This window comes from Scaptodrosophila lebanonensis, unplaced genomic scaffold (genome assembly GCF_003285725.1).
Source record: "Scaptodrosophila lebanonensis strain 11010-0011.00,11010-0021.00 unplaced genomic scaffold, SlebRS2 tig00000001-arrow-pilon, whole genome shotgun sequence".
NCBI lineage: Eukaryota > Metazoa > Arthropoda > Insecta > Diptera > Drosophilidae > Scaptodrosophila > Scaptodrosophila lebanonensis.
The window spans coordinates 8,026,995-8,046,680 of record NW_022060529.1 but is presented as its reverse complement, the minus strand read 5'-3'; the positions used below and the strand labels follow the sequence as shown (position 1 = coordinate 8,046,680).

Here is a 19,686-nt window from a genome sequence, read left to right as displayed (position 1 = left end):
TGTTCTTAAAAGCCACATGAATGGAAAGCAGCAAAACGAATTGCAAAGCCATGAATCAGACTGCAGAGGGAGAGAGCGACACTTTTGAGTCGAGAGTCAGAATGGAAAGAACAGAATGCAGCTAAAGCAGCAGTGTTGGAAAATAAGTCGATTGACGCTTTTGGTGGAAGGCATTCTAAATTAAAACTCCTGTAACATTTAGCAGTAGTAATCATTTAAATACATATGTATGCCTATAACTAAGTTTTGTCTGAAAATTTCTTGGATCATAGAATCAATTGGAAATGAAAAAGAGATGTGGAGCTTTGTATAACAAGAATCAGCTACTTCTGGCTTGATTCAACTGCTGATTTTGCTCTTTTTGACGCTGAAGTATAAACAGCACTGAATAGCCGTCGACTGTTACTCTTCTTTACTCTCATTTTACTTCTCACTCAATCGGTAATGGGGAAAAACTTCCAGCAAACGTCTATGGATGTATGTACATACATGTATGTATGTAAAAAGCAGAGTTCAATTACAGCTCAAAGTTGTCAATAAGTAAAATATGTGTTGTTGTTTGCAATAAAACACGTTAATTAATACAACAACCATTATAATAATAACTCAAAACAATATGCTAAAAACGCGTTAATAGCCTTCACACACATAGAGACAGCCGCACACACACTCTCAGACTTTGAAACTGACGCTCCCACACGGCCCACCCCAAGCGCAAGTAGCTCAATTTTAACTGTTTAAGCTGCCGCAACTTGCTTCTACTTCTACTGCTTCTCTCTCCTTCTCTGTCTTGGGTAACTGCGCTCTTGCTCTCTTGGTCGATGCAGTGTGGCTGCTCTTGCGCTTTATCTGACTAAACATTTTTTAGCCTTTTTGTTTTGCTTTTTAGCTTCTTCACTGTGTCTTTGCTGCGTCGTTGCTTTTTATGGTCTCTGCTGTGTCGAGCTTTCGTTCTTGTTTACACTGCACTTCAATCTATTAGGTTTATTAACCGTAAAACTTCACTTACAATTGACCTACCACTCTTACCAATGGCGCCATATCAGTCATTACCTTTGTTGTTATTACTGCCGTTTCAATAAAATGCAATTTAATTGTTGTTGCTCCTAAAGTGCTTATATACCCGCCCTATTGGAATTCTTGATTAGATAGCTGTGGCTTGAGTCAAAACACAAATTAAAGTGCATCGCTTTACGTATGTATTTGTTAAGCGCTCACACTATTCGTTTGTTTGTCCAGCTTGCACCGCCCCGCTCCGCCCAAGCGTGCGCCCATTTCGGGCGTACAATTAATCATCGCTTAGACCGCAATTCGTTTTACCGTTTTTGTGTTGGCCAAGTGGCTGACGAAACAAACGACCAAAATAAGCATGACTTAAAGTGATTCTATGAATGAATTGCGCCAAAAATAAGAAAACAAAAAATCGAAAACAAAATTCTCGCATGCAATAAAAGCTTAACAGATACAAATGTATACATATTTATATTTTATGTGCATATTTTATGAATATGTACGAGTATGGGTCGTTGTCTCGTTTTCTTGTTGAAGTTATCAGCTAGTTTTCAACTAATTGCCGCAAAATGTTAAACAAGTTCTTGGTTTTGTTGAATTAACTAAATACCAAAGCGCTGGGATTTTGTGTGAAAAGAACAAAAGCAGTGGCTTATCAACAGATAATGCATAAACACAGATAGCTATTGATTTTCGTTGTTAACCAATTCTGATGTGTCATTATAACAAATCAGAGTATTGCCACCTAAGTTACGAGTATCAAAGTCGAAATTAATATAATAATAACATTTATCAATTTAAAAGCACCTGGCTTTATCAAATTCTAACCAAAGCGAATTTGTAAGCCATCAGATAGATAGTTCACGTATATGTAATACAAATCAATTTACACAGTTTGCTAATTACAAGCACATAGGCCACTAATTACTACAAAAACAAATCAAGCTTAATTGAGCTAATTAAAAGATTCGACGGGTCTAAGGCCACAATTTGACGCCTACACTTAATTGGATATTAAATAAAAATACAATTTGATTAATAATTTATCAGCGATCTTTTTTGGCTTTAGATTCGTTATTGACATTTTTAGTAGGCGTTCAAACTCAAACATAAAAAATTATTAATTTTTCAAACAAGATGGTTCTTTGGAAGACTGCATTACGTCAGCGCTAAACTGAAACTTTTAAGATAGGTCTAGACATCAAGCGAGCTTAAGAATAAAATATTTCAATGATTAGCATCAAAATCCCAGCGCTTTTTGCATGATTTATGAAAACAATTAATTTTACAATTATACTAATATTACTTTTATTTCTTAATTTCTTGTTGCGCCGTCGCAGACGAACGCGATGCCATTCAAAAGAAGACTTTCACGAAATGGGTTAACAAACATCTTAAAAAGGTAAGTGGCAAGACGCGCCTTTTTTGTGACAGTTTGTTATGCAAATCTGTGTAGTTAAGCGCTTCAGAGATAACCGTCATTCAAAGCTCGACATCGCACATCATTTCTGTAGACCCACACAAAAAATATTCGAGTATATCCCATAATTGAGCATTGGTGAGAGTTGTTGTGCTATGAACTTTATGTATCATGTATTTCATTAGCATTTCATCGAGTCGTAAAACGGTATCACAAACATTTAGTCCATATCATAGAGTAGTTAAGTGTTAAGCATTATATTCGTTTATAGAATTATAAGATAGCCATAAATATTTTATAATCATTCCACATAGAAACTCTAAAACTATTGCCATCAAGTCCATAGTTTGCCATAGATATGCCATAGATATGGCTACGGATACAAATTGCACATCTATTAAATGAAATTTTCATCTAAATTACTTTTCAAGCAGCATTGGAAGTATGCCAAGGTATTACAAGCTCAATATTTATGCTCAGTTTTAATTGATTATGTTTTAAAAATTTTTTATTTTTTATCACATTAAGAACACGAAAAAGTTTTTCAAACATTTCTCTTCATAAATTTCCAGACTTATACAATGTTACATGTGTGTGTCAACACAAACGGCATACCGTGTTGCCCACAGTCTGTAAGTTTAAGGCGACCGAACCTATGTAAAATATATGTAACATAAAACAAACTCTTTCAATATGTTTTGATCCATGTTGTTCAATTTTAATAGCTCTAAGTTTGCACCTGGCTTAATAGTTTAAATTGATAGAATTTTATGTTTTTGTTCATATTCCTTGTTTGCTTAGAAAAAATCGTCGTTTGTTGTTTTTATTAGCTATCCTTAAAGCCGAATAATCCATAGATAATAGATACTATCGGAACTATTATTACTGCAACAAAGTATTTCTTATTAATTAAACCTGCTGATCTTTTTGATTGTCAAAGAAATACTTCAAATATATGTGATGCAAATTTTTAGTTGGAGGCACATACTAATACGAAAATATTAGTGGAAATCATTCCACATGGGAAAAAAAATCTCTCACATTGACAATACAAAAATAAAAATGAAAAATTTAATAAATTTTACACCAAATTGGTTATTTATACATACGGTCAGACTGACATCGCTATATCGACTTGTCTTTTCATCATGATTAGGAACACATATACTTTCCAGACCTGCTTCTATGTGTTACATACTTTAGCACTAATTAAAGGGTACACTAGGGTATAGGGTATAATAAAACAGTGCTGCTTAAATATTTGTAAGCTTTGTTCCAATGCCAAATAGCGTCTAAATGTTGTTGAACGCAAAATAAGATCAGCAGCTCGTTGAAGACTATTGGCTTTAAACTAAACACACTTAGAGATGCCCATATGAGCAATTAGCCAAGAAATGAAAAAAATTTAAGGTTAAAAAAGATAATTCAAAATATGTACACTCGTCCGAAATATTTTGTAATTTATATTCGGTTTTAAACAACAAATTGTTAACAATATGAATGCTATTAGTATTTTCAATTGATATTTAGTTTTATGTGTAGTTAGATGTTGTAAAATGTGTTTAATAATTAAAGAGATCGCTGACGAAATCACTTTATACTTCGACAGGCTTAAGTTACTTAATATAATTCTTGATGCACTACGTTTTTTCCTAAACGCACCGTTCAGTTTATTGGATTTTAAACACTTTTCCAATTGCATCTAATACTTTAACACCTGTGCATGCTGCATTCATTGTGCCTCACTACACATGTAATAATCACTTTCGATTTTCAATTAAACATGCCTTTTACTCACACTCTCTCTCCCTCTCTCCTTCTTACACATTTTCCGCCTTAGGCCAACCGTCGAGTTGTGGATTTATTCGAAGATTTGCGCGATGGTCACAATTTACTTTCACTGTTGGAGGTGCTTTCTGGCGAACACCTGGTAGGTATCCGCATGATGGTCAACAACATTTTGACACTAAAACCTATTGTTGATTTTCCTGTTATTGTTATTATTTGTATTTTTTAACAGCCACGTGAGAAAGGAAAAATGCGTTTTCATATGCTGCAGAATGCACAAATGGCTTTGGATTTTTTGCGCTATAAGAAAATCAAATTGGTCAACATACGCGCCGAAGACATTGTTGATGGCAATCCGAAGCTAACTCTCGGTCTGATCTGGACCATTATATTGCACTTCCAGGTGAGTGGCCACGGCAACATTAATTGTATATATATATATTTGTTTTTAGCAACAATATGTTCAGTGTAAAAATGGAGCAAAACTGTAGGCGTTGCCTGCCAGTGGGCTGACAGCTCTTGCCTAATACGGCGATGGTTTCAAAGTCACCAGAAACGCCCACTGTCGACGACTACACAAGCCTGGTCTAGTCGTCGCGTTGGTGCTGCCTGAAGCGAAGCTTCATGAAGGTGACCCTCAAATTGTTTGCCGTTTCGTGTCTGCGCTAGCCCAATTTTTGTTTAAATCGTTAACAACAAAGTTTTTCTTCATTTTTTTTTGAAACGAATTCGTTTTCATTGCGTTTTAGTTTTGTTGCCATCGATTCATTGAGCGAGCGAGTGCAGGCAGCCCACACATTGTTGCTGCTACAGTCTTGACGCGCTATGAGCGACCACAGGCAGCTGCTATTTTCGTAGCTCTTGATCTGTTGGCTTTTTTGGCGAACGTTGCTGCTGCCTTTTAAGGCAGCCTGCTTGCCTTCTCTTCACTCAGCGCCTCAGCTCCGGCCACAGTTGCCGCTGAGACGCAATGCTGACACACATAACTGCTACAGTTGATACATGTTTGTTTGTTTGTTCGTTCGCTTGTTTGCAAGGCTGAGACAGTCACTGGGACTAGCCAGTCTGTCAGTCGGTAAACCACTTGTCCAGCCACCTACACCGTGGCTGCCAGTGTTGAGTAGTTGCTATTTCTGACGTGACAGCAGCATTACACTTGAAAAAAAGGGGAGCAGCCAGTACGCAGAATTACAGCTGCCCAAACTTCCATTTAGAATGAGGGGAACTTTCTTAACTTCCTTAATACCAGCAACACACTGTTTGCATCATGGAACGAATGGTATCCACCCCTTTTGTGGCACATTCGAATTGGAATGGAAAAAGAGAAGAGGAAACAGGCTATGTCAAATAAATATTTACAGAAAAAGGATCACGAATTTGTTGAGATATTTTATTCGTTTAGAGAAATTCCCTCTTTTGAGGTTTTGAATTGTACTGAAATCTTATTAACGCTCATACTTTTGCTACTTTTTGTGTTCCATTAGTATTGATAGACAAGGTTATATCTAAGTACATTTGATAATAAAAGTTCTCAAAAGTGAGGTCAACACACCACAGCTAATTGAATTTACTTTGCTCAGAATTTAACTTTTTACCAGTATTCCCTCGTCCAAACTGTCTAATTGAATGTCCGATTGATAGTCACACGAATAGACACTGTCACAGTGACATTGTAAGACGTACATATTTTGAAAAAGTGTACATATATTTAAACAATTTAAAAAACTATAACCATAACATTTAAACTAAGTGTTGAGAGTGGAATAGTAGAACAAAATCACAGAATAACAATTTGGCCTTGGCTGAGCTATGTTAAGCTTCAAGGCGCATTTTTTAATAATTATTACAATTGAAAGCAACTAAAGTATAGCTCAAGTACTTAAAAAAGGGCCACAGAATAAGGAATACAAATAAAATGCATTTATTTCAGTAATATTGAATCGATTTTAAAACAATATACACTTGTACATTATACAAAATACATATATTTTTGTCAAAGGCACAGAAAACCACTAAAAAAGTAACTAAAATAAAGTTTGAAAAACAGGCCAATAATAAAATAATAATTACATACAACATTTTCAACTGTTTTCAACGGAAATGCTTCGAATATTGTACAAATATAGGAGGAACTTAGCACGCAAAATAGAGCACAGATAGAAACTGAGATTGTTGTTAGAAAACGTAAGCATAAAATATGTGAAAGGAATACGTACATATGTCGAGGACTACCTTTAACCTTTTAATTATCATTGTTTTGTCAGAGCACTCCCAAAAAATATTGTTATTCAGCAGCCAATTAAATAGAGATTTATGCTTTTAACGTAACTTGAGGCAAGTCTAAATCAAATCAATTCATAATTCACACACACCTTGCAACACTTAGTCATCATCATCATTATCAACAGCATGGTGCCACACATTTCCGTGGCATGGCAGTCCCCTCAGTCTCTGGCTCCGAAGCCGACTCCGATTGAGATTGAGGCGCATAAACCGTCAGCCAGCCATTTAGTATGTGTGTCAACAACAACGACAAGAACAACAGCAACAACAACAATAACAAACTAGACTGCAACATAAGACGATCGTTTATTTCGTAATTCGCGCAAGCGCATACCAAACGATCGTTTGCTGCACTCTAAACTAAGCTCGACGATGGCGGCTCGACTTGATCGATGGCGCGCATAAATGCTCAATGATGCTGCCAAGTCAGTGACGAGCGGCATCTCCTCCTCCGGCTTCCCCATCCCCCATCCTCCATCGCCAGCTGCAATTCTCAATCAGTTAGCACAGCGACCATGAAGCAACGAGCGCTCATTCAATTGAGGCGAACGAATTGTAAATCACTTGACAATGTGAAACTCAATCGCGCGTCATTTACTGTTTATGTTATTTATTATTTCTTGTCCGTTGCCGACGACGACGACGACGGCGATGATGATGACGACAACGACGGCGGCAAAGTTGTGGCAATTGTCTGATCAAGGATTTATTTATATTGTCTGTGCTGCTTTTGTTGGTGTTGTTTTGTTGTTGCAGTTGCGGTTACAGTTGAGGGGGTGTCTGATTTTGATTGTGATTGTACAAGTCGCTGTCTGATGTCATCGGCCATGCAAAAATGCAAATCTCACCCGCGACTTAAAAGGATATTTTCATTTCATTTATTATTTACATTTATTTTGTGCATTTCAAATCGACGCCTTACATATGTACATTAATTCTTGTTGATTAAAAAATAACAAACAGTTTTTAAACAGCTGCCATCTAAAAAGTTTCGCATCATATAGTCGGTTATGACATAATGCCTGAATTAAGATGACGTTGTCGGCCAACGCGTAAATATTTTAAATGCTTGGGCGTGACATAGTCAGCTCTGTTGTGTTTAACAATTAATAGGCGCTATTTGTAGGTCAACATCTACAAACAATATTTTCCAGCATATTTGTTAATGCGCTGCAACAAATGGCAAATTGTCCGCAATTTGTTTCAGCCAGCAGCGATTTTTTGAACGCTACTTAGCTATAATTATCTCATAAATTATTTGCGCATCGACAGTAATCTTTTTGATCTGCGATACGGTATAGCTACACCCACTATGGCGTAATAATCTAGAATATTGTTAATTGTTTTGAGTAATAATAGAGTACTATTTGCAGCTGAAATAGTCATTTCAATAATTCCTCAGTAGCTGATGTGTATGCCTCACAATAAAGACTTTCTACTTCATCACTTTCTCTAAACAATCTGGAGTTCCTTGTGCCTGTAAATTGTCAATTAGATATACATATGTGCATACTTGATTTGTTACACTCACAGCAATTTTTCTTTTATTGTTGCGGCAATTTATAAATTAAGTGTTCATTATAATAGAATACCTGTTTCTGGTTACCATATAATGATGGATGATGTCGTTTTCAATTCAATTATTGCCAAATAAAAATTGAAAAATGTATGCACAGTGTTCACAATTCCAAACTTTGCTTACTCACCATTCCACTTGTTCCCCTGTTCCCTCTGTTTTAAGTAGATTATTAGGAATTATGAATTGGAATTGGTTATGGAATGTCGCATGTCAGGAAAGAAAAACAATAAAGTTTTTATGGTATATTCACCGCTCTGGAGATTAGCCTTCAGCAATTCAATATGAATCATCTGCTGTTGAATTCACCTCTGTATGAGCAAGCAATACAAAGGAAATTGAGTGAAAATCGATGTTTTATTGGAACACTCATGTAACAGTTAGTTTGGTACGATATCTAAATTAAATTTTGGACATTCCCTTAAAATATCTATCATCTGACGTAAGAATATGAAAATCCATTTTCAAAATACCAAAAACACCAGTCGTTCCACTCGTCCCATTTGTTGGGAATTCATTTTTTGAGGAATTTAAACACAATCGGACTTAACAAAAGAATGCGGAATACCAGTGAACATCAAGAGGGAAGGAAACCAGTTTCAGATTTATATATATAGATATATGCTTTCATTTAAGGCTATAGAAATCCATTGTTTAATGTTCCAAAATTACTTTATTTCCTTGTCATTCTATGTACTCGGATTATCCATGCTCATGAACTTTTGCCTTGACCCATGTATCCGTCGTTTATTTCCGCCGTTGAAATAGCACAAGTAAGAAGAACAAAACAGACAAAACAACGTTTTAAACGTTTCAAATGCCAACCAACACAATTTGTATAATTTAAATAATAAATTTATGCCAAAAATCGCCGCTGGCATCAAACTGACTGCCAACTGTGAAATCTGTGTCGAATTATGCTGACAAACGTTTTCATTATAGTCGCAACCAATTTTCCAAGCAATTTGCCATTTTTTTTTTTGCTGCTCGTTAGCTGGCACTCAAGGTGTTGATAAAGATAACTACATGTTCATTGCATTACTCACTATTTTGTATGAGGGTGCTGTTTGTGTTTGGCCAAAATACCATATCCAGCTGCCGTGTGTTTATTTGAGGCGTCCATGCGTGTAAGAAACAAACAAAGTACATGAAGAAAGCAAAGTACTGTTCCTATTCCGGGAATAATGCGACTTTAATGCGCATTGTATATCGATTCTCACGTCTACTCTTAGCCTTCGTATATAGCTTTTTCTTTGTGATTTATTATAATACGCCAAGGTATGTGTTACAATAAAGTCGTCGCAGGTGAGCAGCAACAAAAAGAACAAAAACAAAGTTATGAACACAAAGTAATAATTTATTTTTGCGCATTGTTTGTGCCATGACATCAGCCTGCCGAGGTAGTTCCACTTCTTATGGCTGGTACTTCAACAACCCTGCGCCGAGAAGTTGAATCGAAAATCGAAATGACGTATTGAAAAAATGTCAGGCGGACACGTACAAAACGAAAGACTTCAATGTGACTAAATTAAGCAACGAACTTGTTAGGCTTGCTTGGTGTTTTCTTTGCCTTGCTGTGCTATTTTTATGTGCTGCCAATACATAAAAAATGAAATCGAAAAATGATATTATTTTTTTGTTTTTTTTTTTTTTTTTTTTTGTTTTTTATTTATTAACAAATGCACTTATTCGTCTTATTTATGGCATTGATGACTGAATTTGTTATTGTTATTTGGGTGTAGTGCGTTGGCGTATAGGCTGCTCGAAAGATCTATGTATAGCGGTTGATTGAAGAAAACAAAGTCATAACATTTTGTAAGATAGAGTGTTACTCGCACATATAGATTTCATTAATAAAGATCGATAGCAGTCTTGTGCATATATGGCTTGTATATGTTCAAAACAAGTTTATTTAGTTAGACACCGAGGCGCAACCACGCAAAAATTCCGCATCTCGTATGCAAATATTCTAAACTGGCTATATAAGCGCTACATTGCCAGTGCTCGGCTCGATTATAGAGAAAATGAACAGACAGACGGATAGATGGACACGCTGACAGACATTGCACTCGAAAAGCGCTTACATGTTGTACGAATGTACTGTAAACAATTAAACGTGTTTCAAATGACATATAATTAATGCGAATGAAAACAAATTCAGCGATATCTACCACATTTCAAGTATGTAACTTTACTTACAACACCTCAGTTGCTCTGTTGTTGCTGTGCTGCTGCTGCTGCCAATCGTTTGTTGAAAAAGTCAATAAATAATATAGTTATTGACAAGCCCACAGAGAAACAACAACACTGCAACACAGGTATTACAAGCGAGAAAGCTTAAAGGAATGTTACATATTCACCGAACGCCTTAGCTGACCTCAAGTAGTTATTTAAGTGTGGATTGTGATAGATGCGGCGTATTGCTGCTAGTACATAACATGGAACTTGACCCCGACTTGTTAATAGTTTGAAATTCTATTGATAACACATCATTAATAAAACGAGTATTTTGCTTTAAGATTGTAGCAGAACGCTCATCCTGTTTAGTTTGTTCTCACGATATAAAACATATATATAATTATATTTGTTTGTGAACTGTCGCACCTCTAGTAACCATTATACATTTTTCCGAATGTGAAGTTTGAATTTTGGTCACAGCTAAATAGAACTTGAGATGTGAATAAAAAATTAAAATCTTTGAAACTTTAAAAATTTTGCTAAATTCACTTTACTTCTTTTTTCGCATCTAGGATTGTTTGAGCTTTTTCTAAAACAAAAAACTTGTTACCTATTTTCTAACGATTCTATCAGCTGTAGAAGCAGGTGGTCTTAGAAATTACTGGCAACAACTATAATGGAACTAGAGATAATCTGTTGAATAGATTAAATAATCTAATAATACGATGCTTTTCCTTAAAGATCTGAGCTCAGTTGATTTCAATCCCCATGTTTAGTGGTATGTTGCTTTACAATTACTTTTATTTTTTTTTGTCAGCTATCGCCACTGTAAACCACACCTGGTATTTCGCTACCGTATTTAAAAACGGCATTTTGTTTTTATAGCACATCAAAGTGCAAATTGGCGCGGCTCAAATTACAAAGATAATGCTCATTTGTTTACTGGGTTGCATCATATTAGTATTAATAATCATGTCGTTGTCTTAGTTATTCCATTCATGCACTGACTAATTAGATTTGAAACGCAGCAGCAGCTCGGGAAGCACACACATGTACATCGATAGAATAGTAAAGTCGACAGTAAATAGCATTTATAGTTTCAGTTGCCACCCTGAACCTCCCGTACCCCATCCATGCCACTTGCCAGCCCCCTGCTGTGTGGGGTCCGAACTCATGTCTGTTGACTGTAACGATTTGCGCGTGTATGCGAATAAAAAGGCAACAGTGTTTATTACCCATACTAAGAAATTTACAAATATGTATGTACGTAGCATGTCCGCCTGCCTGGTCAGCTTGACTTGCTGTACTTGCTGTCTTTTGGCCGTATAGGGCATTGGCTGTGGCTGTGACTGTGCCTTGGTATGTTACATGCTAATTAGCCCATGTTGGTGTGTTTCTCACTTGACGAACTGACCAAATGACAGATTGACTGCCACACCAAACAAAGTCGAGTGTATATTACGTTTGCACATGCAATAAATTCAGCGAGCATTTCCGTCTGCGTTAGCTTTCGTAACTGCTACTCACATTTATAGATATACTTGTAGATAGATTTCAACACCCACCCAGAGTATCTGTTTTTGTTTTTCTTTCATAATTATTGCACGAGTACTTTCTAGTTCCAAATAGAGCAATGCGGTGACAGTTTGTGTGCCCATTTTGGACTATCGATTGTTATGAAATTGTTGTAATTTGTGTTCTAATGTGTTGGCTGGTAATTGTTGGTAGTTCAATACGAATATAGACTTTCATATTACATGCTTGTTTCCATTGTTTTAGCATTGATTAGTCGCAGTAAGAGGAAAGTTTATCTTTAGAGGTAAGGAGAAGGCAGGTGGTCTTCGAACTTCTATGCTTAAGCATACCATATTATTTCTCAATAAAAAAATTCATCTAGGAGGACTTGGACAGGAGAAGTTTGGAGGTTTGCAAAAAGGTAGCCGTAGTTTGCGAGATAACCAATAATTATATTTTATCGTTCAGCATTTTCTTATACAAGTAGTTTCTTAAACAATTTCTTAGGTATCTTATTTAAGGTTATTTATATCTTAGTAGTAAAGCAAATTCTCAACAATCACACAAAACTTCTAGCCTAGAATTTAGTGAAGAGGTCTAAGGGTTCTTTTGGTGAAAATGGTAAAAAATCTAAAGGCCATTTTTGTTCTCGTATTTTTTTTCATTATCATTCCACACTATCCCAATTAGTTACTATCTCCCAATAAACTAAATTTGTTTGGTCTGTTTTGTGTTGGTCTTTAGCTTTTGCCATTTCAGTTGGTTGAGTTTTCCCGACATTTCTCATGGATTGTTGTTGTTTGGCAACCTGTAACATCCTCAACATTTGGTTTCCAACGTTGCCGTCGCTCTTCGTGTTTTTGGGTCACTCACCAGCAACTAGCCAGCGTCAGCTGTAATAATGACTTGGTCGTGATGTGTTATGAGCTTGAATTTGAAATTGCTTTGTTAGATGTGGTCTGAAATGCCGAGAGGTCATTTGCAGACAGTGTTTTATTTCTTCTTTTGCAACACCATAAAGTTTTTTATAGTGAGGGGGAAAGTAATTGCTGTAATTGGTGAAAAATTGATGCAATGGTGTGCTTTACGGGAATATAAAAATAAATTATGTGTGACCTTTCGAAATCTACACAAGGAAATCTTTCTTCCGTGTATAATCCAATGCTGAAGATATTTACAGGTTATTATTTTTACGACAAATTCCAGTTAACATCAAATTTGTATTCCTTTCCCCAAAGTTATTTTCCTATGCTTGTTGCTTGTTTCCTTGTATATTTTGAAGTTATTCCATGTTTCGTTGTTGGTAATAAGTTGTTTACAAGCAAACGTACATTTGAATTTGTGGCTACCTGGAGTTAGAACCACCACTGCTGCTGAACCACCGAACCACTGCTAATAGGGCCATTAACTGCCACAACAACAAATGGCAGCATAATAAGTTTTGCCTTCGCTACAATTTTTGCTTCGATGTGCGTTGGCAGCGCTGCCTTCAACAGTTGTTGTTGTTGTTGATGTGGCGGTTCTCGTTACAAATGCGATGGCGTAGGCGTCGTTGCTGTGGCAGCGGCTGCTGCTGCTGGCTGTTTGTTGCTGTTGCTATGGTTGCCACAACAAACACATACACATACACACACACACACACACACACACACACACACACACACACACACACACACAGGTGTGGACGTCATCAAAGCAACCGCAGCAGTAGCAGAGGCTGCAGAATCAGGTGGAACACAGAATAGAAAAGCACGAAGTCAACAATCCATAACGGGGGTTGGCGACGTTGTTGCTGCTGCTGCCGCTGTCGACAGCAAACACCAACACACATACACACTCACTGCCGAACGCCATCCCATATGTGCCCGTCGCGGTTAAGCTTGACTTGACGCCAACGCCAACGCCGGCTTGTAGTCGTGTACCAATTCCACTTTGTTTCAAAGTGGTTATATTTTTTTGGTGCTGCGCAAAATAGCAAACATTGTCAGTGTTGTTGTTGCTGTTAATTTAAGTGTGTGTGTGTTTTTTTTTTCATTCTCGCGCGCTGTAAAGCGCAAACAATAGCGTTGGCAGTGACGTTGACGCCGACGCCGATGTTCACGTTGACTGCGGCTCTACACCTGGCCGCAACACTTTAAGCGTTTTAACTTGGCCCGATCGTGTTTAGTCGTTGTTGAGACGCCGCACTTATTTGTCGTTTGAATGTAGAAGAACTTTTTCCGTCGCCGCGTGCGGTTTACGCTTCGTCGGGCGCGTTATAAGAAATTTGCAAAAAGTATAATCCACAATATGGACAACAATAGCAACAACAATAAAGCAGAACTATAAAAATAGCTTAAGAGCAGTCTTGAATAAGCCAAATATGACACGCTTGCAAATTAATTGTTCAAGTGTTGTCTGGCGCCGCCATCATATTCATCTTCATCCTCTTCCTTCTCCTTCAAGCATCGCAAACAGTCCATTCCCATTTGGATTTATTTGTTGTTGTCATAATGCGTGCATGATGTCAGCAGCTTAAAGCCACTCTCAAAAGCCATTATATGGCATGGCAATCAGTTTCCTCTGATTTATTAAATGCCGCCAATTTCAATTGATTTCAATCTCAATATCGTTGCTGTTGCAATTGAATTCAATTTTCCTTCAATTACTTTTTTATGACGAGTTTATTAAAAGCACACACACACACGCACCAACATACAGAGACTGACACACGCACACACACTTACAGCGAGTTAAGTGTTTCGGATGCGCCTCAAGTGTTTGTTTGCAAATAAATGGCTGGCAAATGTAATAAAGTAGCTGTAAAATAATGACGTGCATTTTGTTGGCTACCATATGGTGGCAGCCCCAACCACCAACAACAAGAACAACTGCAACAACGTGTGGCAATGGCAACGAGTCGGCTTCAATTTCAATTTTTCAGAGCTCGCCAGCAAAAACTCATTTTGTTGTTGCGTTCTAGTTCAGTGCGCAGGCTAAAAAAATACAAAAATTAAGAACTCAGTTTTGTTGTTGTTGCTGTGTGCATTTTTAAAGTGCCCCTCAAGCTCTTTGTTATTGTCGTTGTTTTCGCTGCTTTATTAATTTAAATTTATGTGCTATCATCGCGTTCGCCGCCTGTTTATAAATCTTGACCATATATTTATAGAAAATAATTTGTTTAATGAATGTTTGTTTGTTTTTATTGTTGTTGATGTTCCTCTCACTCTATCTTCGTTTGCTGCAAGTGACAGCGTGGCAGATGTTATGACCATAAAAAGAAGAGTGAAAAAAAACCGTTTGGTCACAGCAGCTGCTGAATTTGCTTGGCTATATATTTATGAACCAGCCATGAGTACAATGCAAATTTTTGTGTATACATAAAAAATATTTCAACTATCGAATTGTCGTCAACATCAAACAGTAGCCAAGCCACCCAAATAGGCAATAGCCAGGCAGGCAGGTAGCCAGTTAGACATCAGCAGCAGCAGCCGCCACCGTTTCAAAGCCATTGAAAATGTCAAGCCATTAACGCCTCTTAGTGACGCCTCCACACACGCACAAACACACGTAAATGGCCAAGATCAACAGCATTTGGCCATAATCACACATAAACACACACATTAGAAATAAAAAACAAAAACGTTAATGCTTTGTAAATCAGTATTTGAACATTTTCTGCAGCTGTTGAAAATGTTGAAATGTTGCAATTAGCATTTTTCGTGTGTAGAACGATGTGTGGCAGCCATGGCCAAGTCACGTCGCGATGTTTGCTGCGCAGGCGTAGCCTTCTCATACTTGATCTGAGTGGGTGTGGGCGTGCGTTTTTAACTTGACCAACAATATGTCGCACTTGACTCAAAAATGAAGCCACCAAGCATACATTCTGATTGTTTTATGACGATTTCACGGCAACGTTTCTTGTTTGTATTTGTTTTTGAATCGAAACGACAACAAGCGAATCAAATGCTTATCAAATAATATAATTTTAATAACGTTTTACAACACCTACAGTTAACATTTGTGATATTGAGAAAGATAGAAAAGACAAAGAAATTTTAGAATTTTTAGGTAGGGCTCCGAATTTATTACCCTAAAAATTGTTCAATTCTGGAATTTAACAGTTCTGCGCACTCTTGCAATGAAAATTTGGTCAGTTAGACCCAAAACTTCCCGTCTCAGCAACGCGATGCCAAAAATTATATATTTACGCTTTTCTAAAAAATTAGCTCTTTTATTTATCTTAGTATCTTCAGTACACACTGTTTACAGTGGGATTCATAAAGGTCCTCAGAACATTCCTTCTGCTGCTGATTCATTTTGCCCTCTTAAGACCAAGGGGAATGATGATCTTGCTACATAATGCATTATCATTTTCAAATTTTCAACTTACGATGTGGATCTACTTAAATTTGTACGGCTAGTCTCAGACAATACCATTAATGATCGCTCTGGTAGCCCTTACTACCTATTTGAAACTCTATCAATTAATATTTTACAACTGTGTAAAATCTAGCTCCATTTAAATATTGCTTAGACTGCTGAGTAGTTTTAAATGCAGCTATTGTAATTGTTGCCACTCAAATGCTAATCTACTTCGAGATTTAAAAGGAATTTGTTTTTATAGAATTCTTACCAGTTTCTACCAAAGTCATTCTTTTCACACCCCGACCATCATCTGCCCCGATTTTCTGCTAGAATATTCCGATTTTCCAACTTTTTCTGTAGATTATTTTCTAAATAGATCTTAAGAGGCTGTTAATTTATTTTTGGTTACAGAATTTCAAGTCCAAGCTATTGTTTTTAGTATGACAATTTGTCATTATAAGAATTGTTAACTCGATAGTTTTCTGTGTTTAAATGTTTCTGTTCTGTAGGCAAACTATCCGCTACTCTTATAAGGCAACTGCCATAATGTTGTGTTTTCAACAATAACGGTATACGGTATTATCGCTGTTCCATACCACTATGTTCCCCCATGCCGTGCATGCAAATTGCTTTGCGTGTTTGCCTAGAGAAGTAACAACAAAAACAACATCGCCATCGCAAGCTCATGAATCAGCGCCTAGAAGCGACGAAACTTCATGTACATGAACTTTAATTATGGAGATGTGCAAAAAACAAAAAGAAGAGACTAACCAAAGGCAGATACAGCAAAAACACTAAATAATGATGTGTATATGTATATAAATAATTCGCTCACCTGGCTTGGGTTGTTTGCCAGCCTTAAATCGCACAATAACACCATAAGAGCAACAATAATAACAACAATAACGGCAATAGTGAATGGCTTAGCTGCGGCACAATGTTCAGGGGCAGGGTCTAGGGCAGCGCCGGTCGGCCAGTTGATGGCCAATAGAACAAGACATCCGGTGCCGGTGCCGGTGCTGATGACGGTACCAGTGCCGGTTTCGTTACCGGAGTCAAGCTTCGGCTTAATTAAACGCAAATTGCGTGGCAACTTCAATTGTCTGTGGGCACGAAGTGCGCGACGCGGCCAGAGGACAATTAAAATAATTTTGAAATCACGCACAAAAATAGCTAAATTACGAAAGGAAAAACGTACAACAGAACAGGATAGAAATAGACAATTGAAACGAATTTGCGAAAACGAAATCAAGTGAAGCGAACAAAACATAAAGAAACAAGTTTAAAAAAAAAAAAGTAAACCGCGGTACAAATAAACGACCACAACGAACAAAACGAACGAACATCATCACACCATGCGCTCGAGCTCCAGCTCCCAGTCAACGCTTCAGCGGTCGCATCAGCTCGTGAGGCACAGAAACGGCGGCGGCCCTGGCGACACAGTGAGCAGCGGCAATGAAGTCGTGCATATGTCCCGAGGACCACCCATTACGACCAATATTGATGATCAGAATCTTCGCTATCGCCGGGAAATGAAACATGAGAAAACTATCGAGGCGGTGATTACGGATTTTCCAGGTGTGGCGCCGCCAGGAACTATACCTCACGAGCGCTCCAATTTTGAGCGCACCGTCACTTTTCAGGACGCCGTTGGCAACCGGCGTCTCTTAGCCTCGGACAATCGGTCTGTGGTTCCGGTGACTGCATCTAATCTGACGAGTGGCTCCGGCTCCTCGTATCAGCACGTGACACGCAACAAGCGCATATCTACCGAGGTCCTAGGATCTAGTGTAGAGAGCACTAAGACATCGCAACGTGCACCCAACGGACATCGACGTGTTACTACGCATATTGTCCGCAAGGTTACGACCTTGAGTCGTGCCGAGGAAAATCAACAACCTCCGGAGGATTTACTCCCTCCTGCAAAAATGTTACGCAGCTCAGAGTTGGAGTATCGTCGCGCACTGCCACCGGCTATCGAATCTTCGACTACCACGCAGCGTAGAGAGGTAAAACGAAGGAGTCTAGTATCTGTCAACTTTTAGCCACAGTTTTGCTCCATTTACTACAAATGATATAGTTATCGTTCGTTCATGCAAATATAATTAGTATAATGCTTAAACTGAATTTGGAATGGGAAATAATATTGCGGGTTCGACGTGTTTCATTATTTCATTTTGGAAACCGTCGGTTTCAATGAAATCACTTCCTATTGAAGTTTTTAGTGTATGATATTTTGCCAAACAGTTATTAACGTTTTCTTTTTGTTACAGATCTCCGACATTGTTGTTGGTAAGGAGGACAACGTATCTGCACGCGAGGCTCTCTTGCGTTGGGCACGCCGCTCTACTGCTCGGTATCCCGGTGTGCGTGTCAATGACTTTACGTCGTCGTGGCGTGATGGCCTGGCCTTCTCGGCTCTGGTGCACCGCAACCGACCGGACTTGCTTGACTGGCGAAAGGCAAGGACCGATCGGCCGCGTGAGCGTCTAGAGACTGCCTTCCACATTGTGGAGAAGGAATATGGTGTCACGCGTCTATTGGACCCAGAGGGTAGGTTTTTTAATAGCTCTGTTTTTTAAAATATCATCTATTAATTTCTAATTTTCTTTCTAGATGTCGATACCAATGAACCTGATGAGAAATCCCTAATCACGTACATCTCCTCGCTGTACGATGTATTCCCAGAGCCACCATCCATACATCCACTCTTTGATATGGAGTCGCAACGTCGCGTCCACGAATATCGTGATTTGGCTCAACAGTTTATCTACTGGTGCCGCGAGAAGACCGCCTACTTACAGGAGCGCTCATTCCCGCCCACTCTGATCGAAATGAAGCGTCTGCTTAGCGATTTGCAGCGTTTCCGCAGCGATGAGGTTAGCGCACGTAAACGTGAGAAGACTAAGCTTGTTCAAATTTATAAGGAGCTTGAGCGATATTTTGAGACCGTCGGAGAGGTAGATGTGGAGCCTGAGCTACGGCCAGAGGCAATTGAAAAGGCCTGGTATCGCATGAATACTGCTTTGCAGGACCGTGAAGTCATTTTGCAGCAAGAGATTGAACGTTTGGAGCGTTTGCAGCGCTTGGCCGATAAGGTTCAGCGTGAAATCAAGCATGTAGATCTTAAGCTGACCGATCTGGAGACACGCATCAGCGAGGAGGGTCGCCGCATTGAACGTTTGCACCCCGTCGATGCTAAGAACATTGTGGAGGCTCTCGAAACAGAGATTAGACATCTGGAGGAACCTATACAGGACATGAATCAGGACTGCCATGTGCTCAACGAGGGTCGCTACCCCCATGTGAGCGAATTACACAAGAAGGTCAACAAATTGCATCAACGTTGGGCTCAATTACGCACCAATTTCCACACTAACCTAGTACAGAAACTGTCGGGTTTGAAATATCCCGTCCATGAGACAACTGTTACGCGTCAAACGCGCATGGTTGTCGAGTCCCGTCAGATCGACACAAACCCACATTTCCGCGATCTTCTCGAACACATTGAATGGTGCCAGAACAAACTGGTGAGTATTGCTTAAGATTCTTTACTTAATCGTTGCTA

General features: G+C 38.3%; 1 protein-coding gene across 29 annotated transcripts in view; it reads left to right on the top strand.

The window, feature by feature from the left end:
- The window catches only part of LOC115634261 (microtubule-actin cross-linking factor 1), a 93,363-nt gene that overhangs the window by 27,707 nt on the left and 45,970 nt on the right, over positions 1-19,686 (top strand). For 22 of the 29 annotated variants that reach the window (XR_003996423.1, XM_030531883.1, XM_030531885.1 and 19 more), the window contains 5 exons: positions 2,352-2,413; positions 4,272-4,361; positions 4,452-4,622; positions 18,392-18,671; positions 18,735-19,648. Coding sequence is in view for 28 of the 29 variants with exons in the window: in XM_030531883.1 (XP_030387743.1) it covers positions 2,352-2,413; positions 4,272-4,361; positions 4,452-4,622; positions 18,392-18,671; positions 18,735-19,648 (1,517 nt within the window). In the remaining variant the exon portion in view is untranslated. Of the gene's footprint in view, positions 1-2,351; positions 2,414-4,271; positions 4,362-4,451; positions 4,623-17,459; positions 18,128-18,391; positions 18,672-18,734; positions 19,649-19,686 lie in introns of those variants that run through there. The other 7 variants (XM_030531872.1, XM_030531880.1, XM_030531879.1 and 4 more) reach the window with 1 other exon arrangement.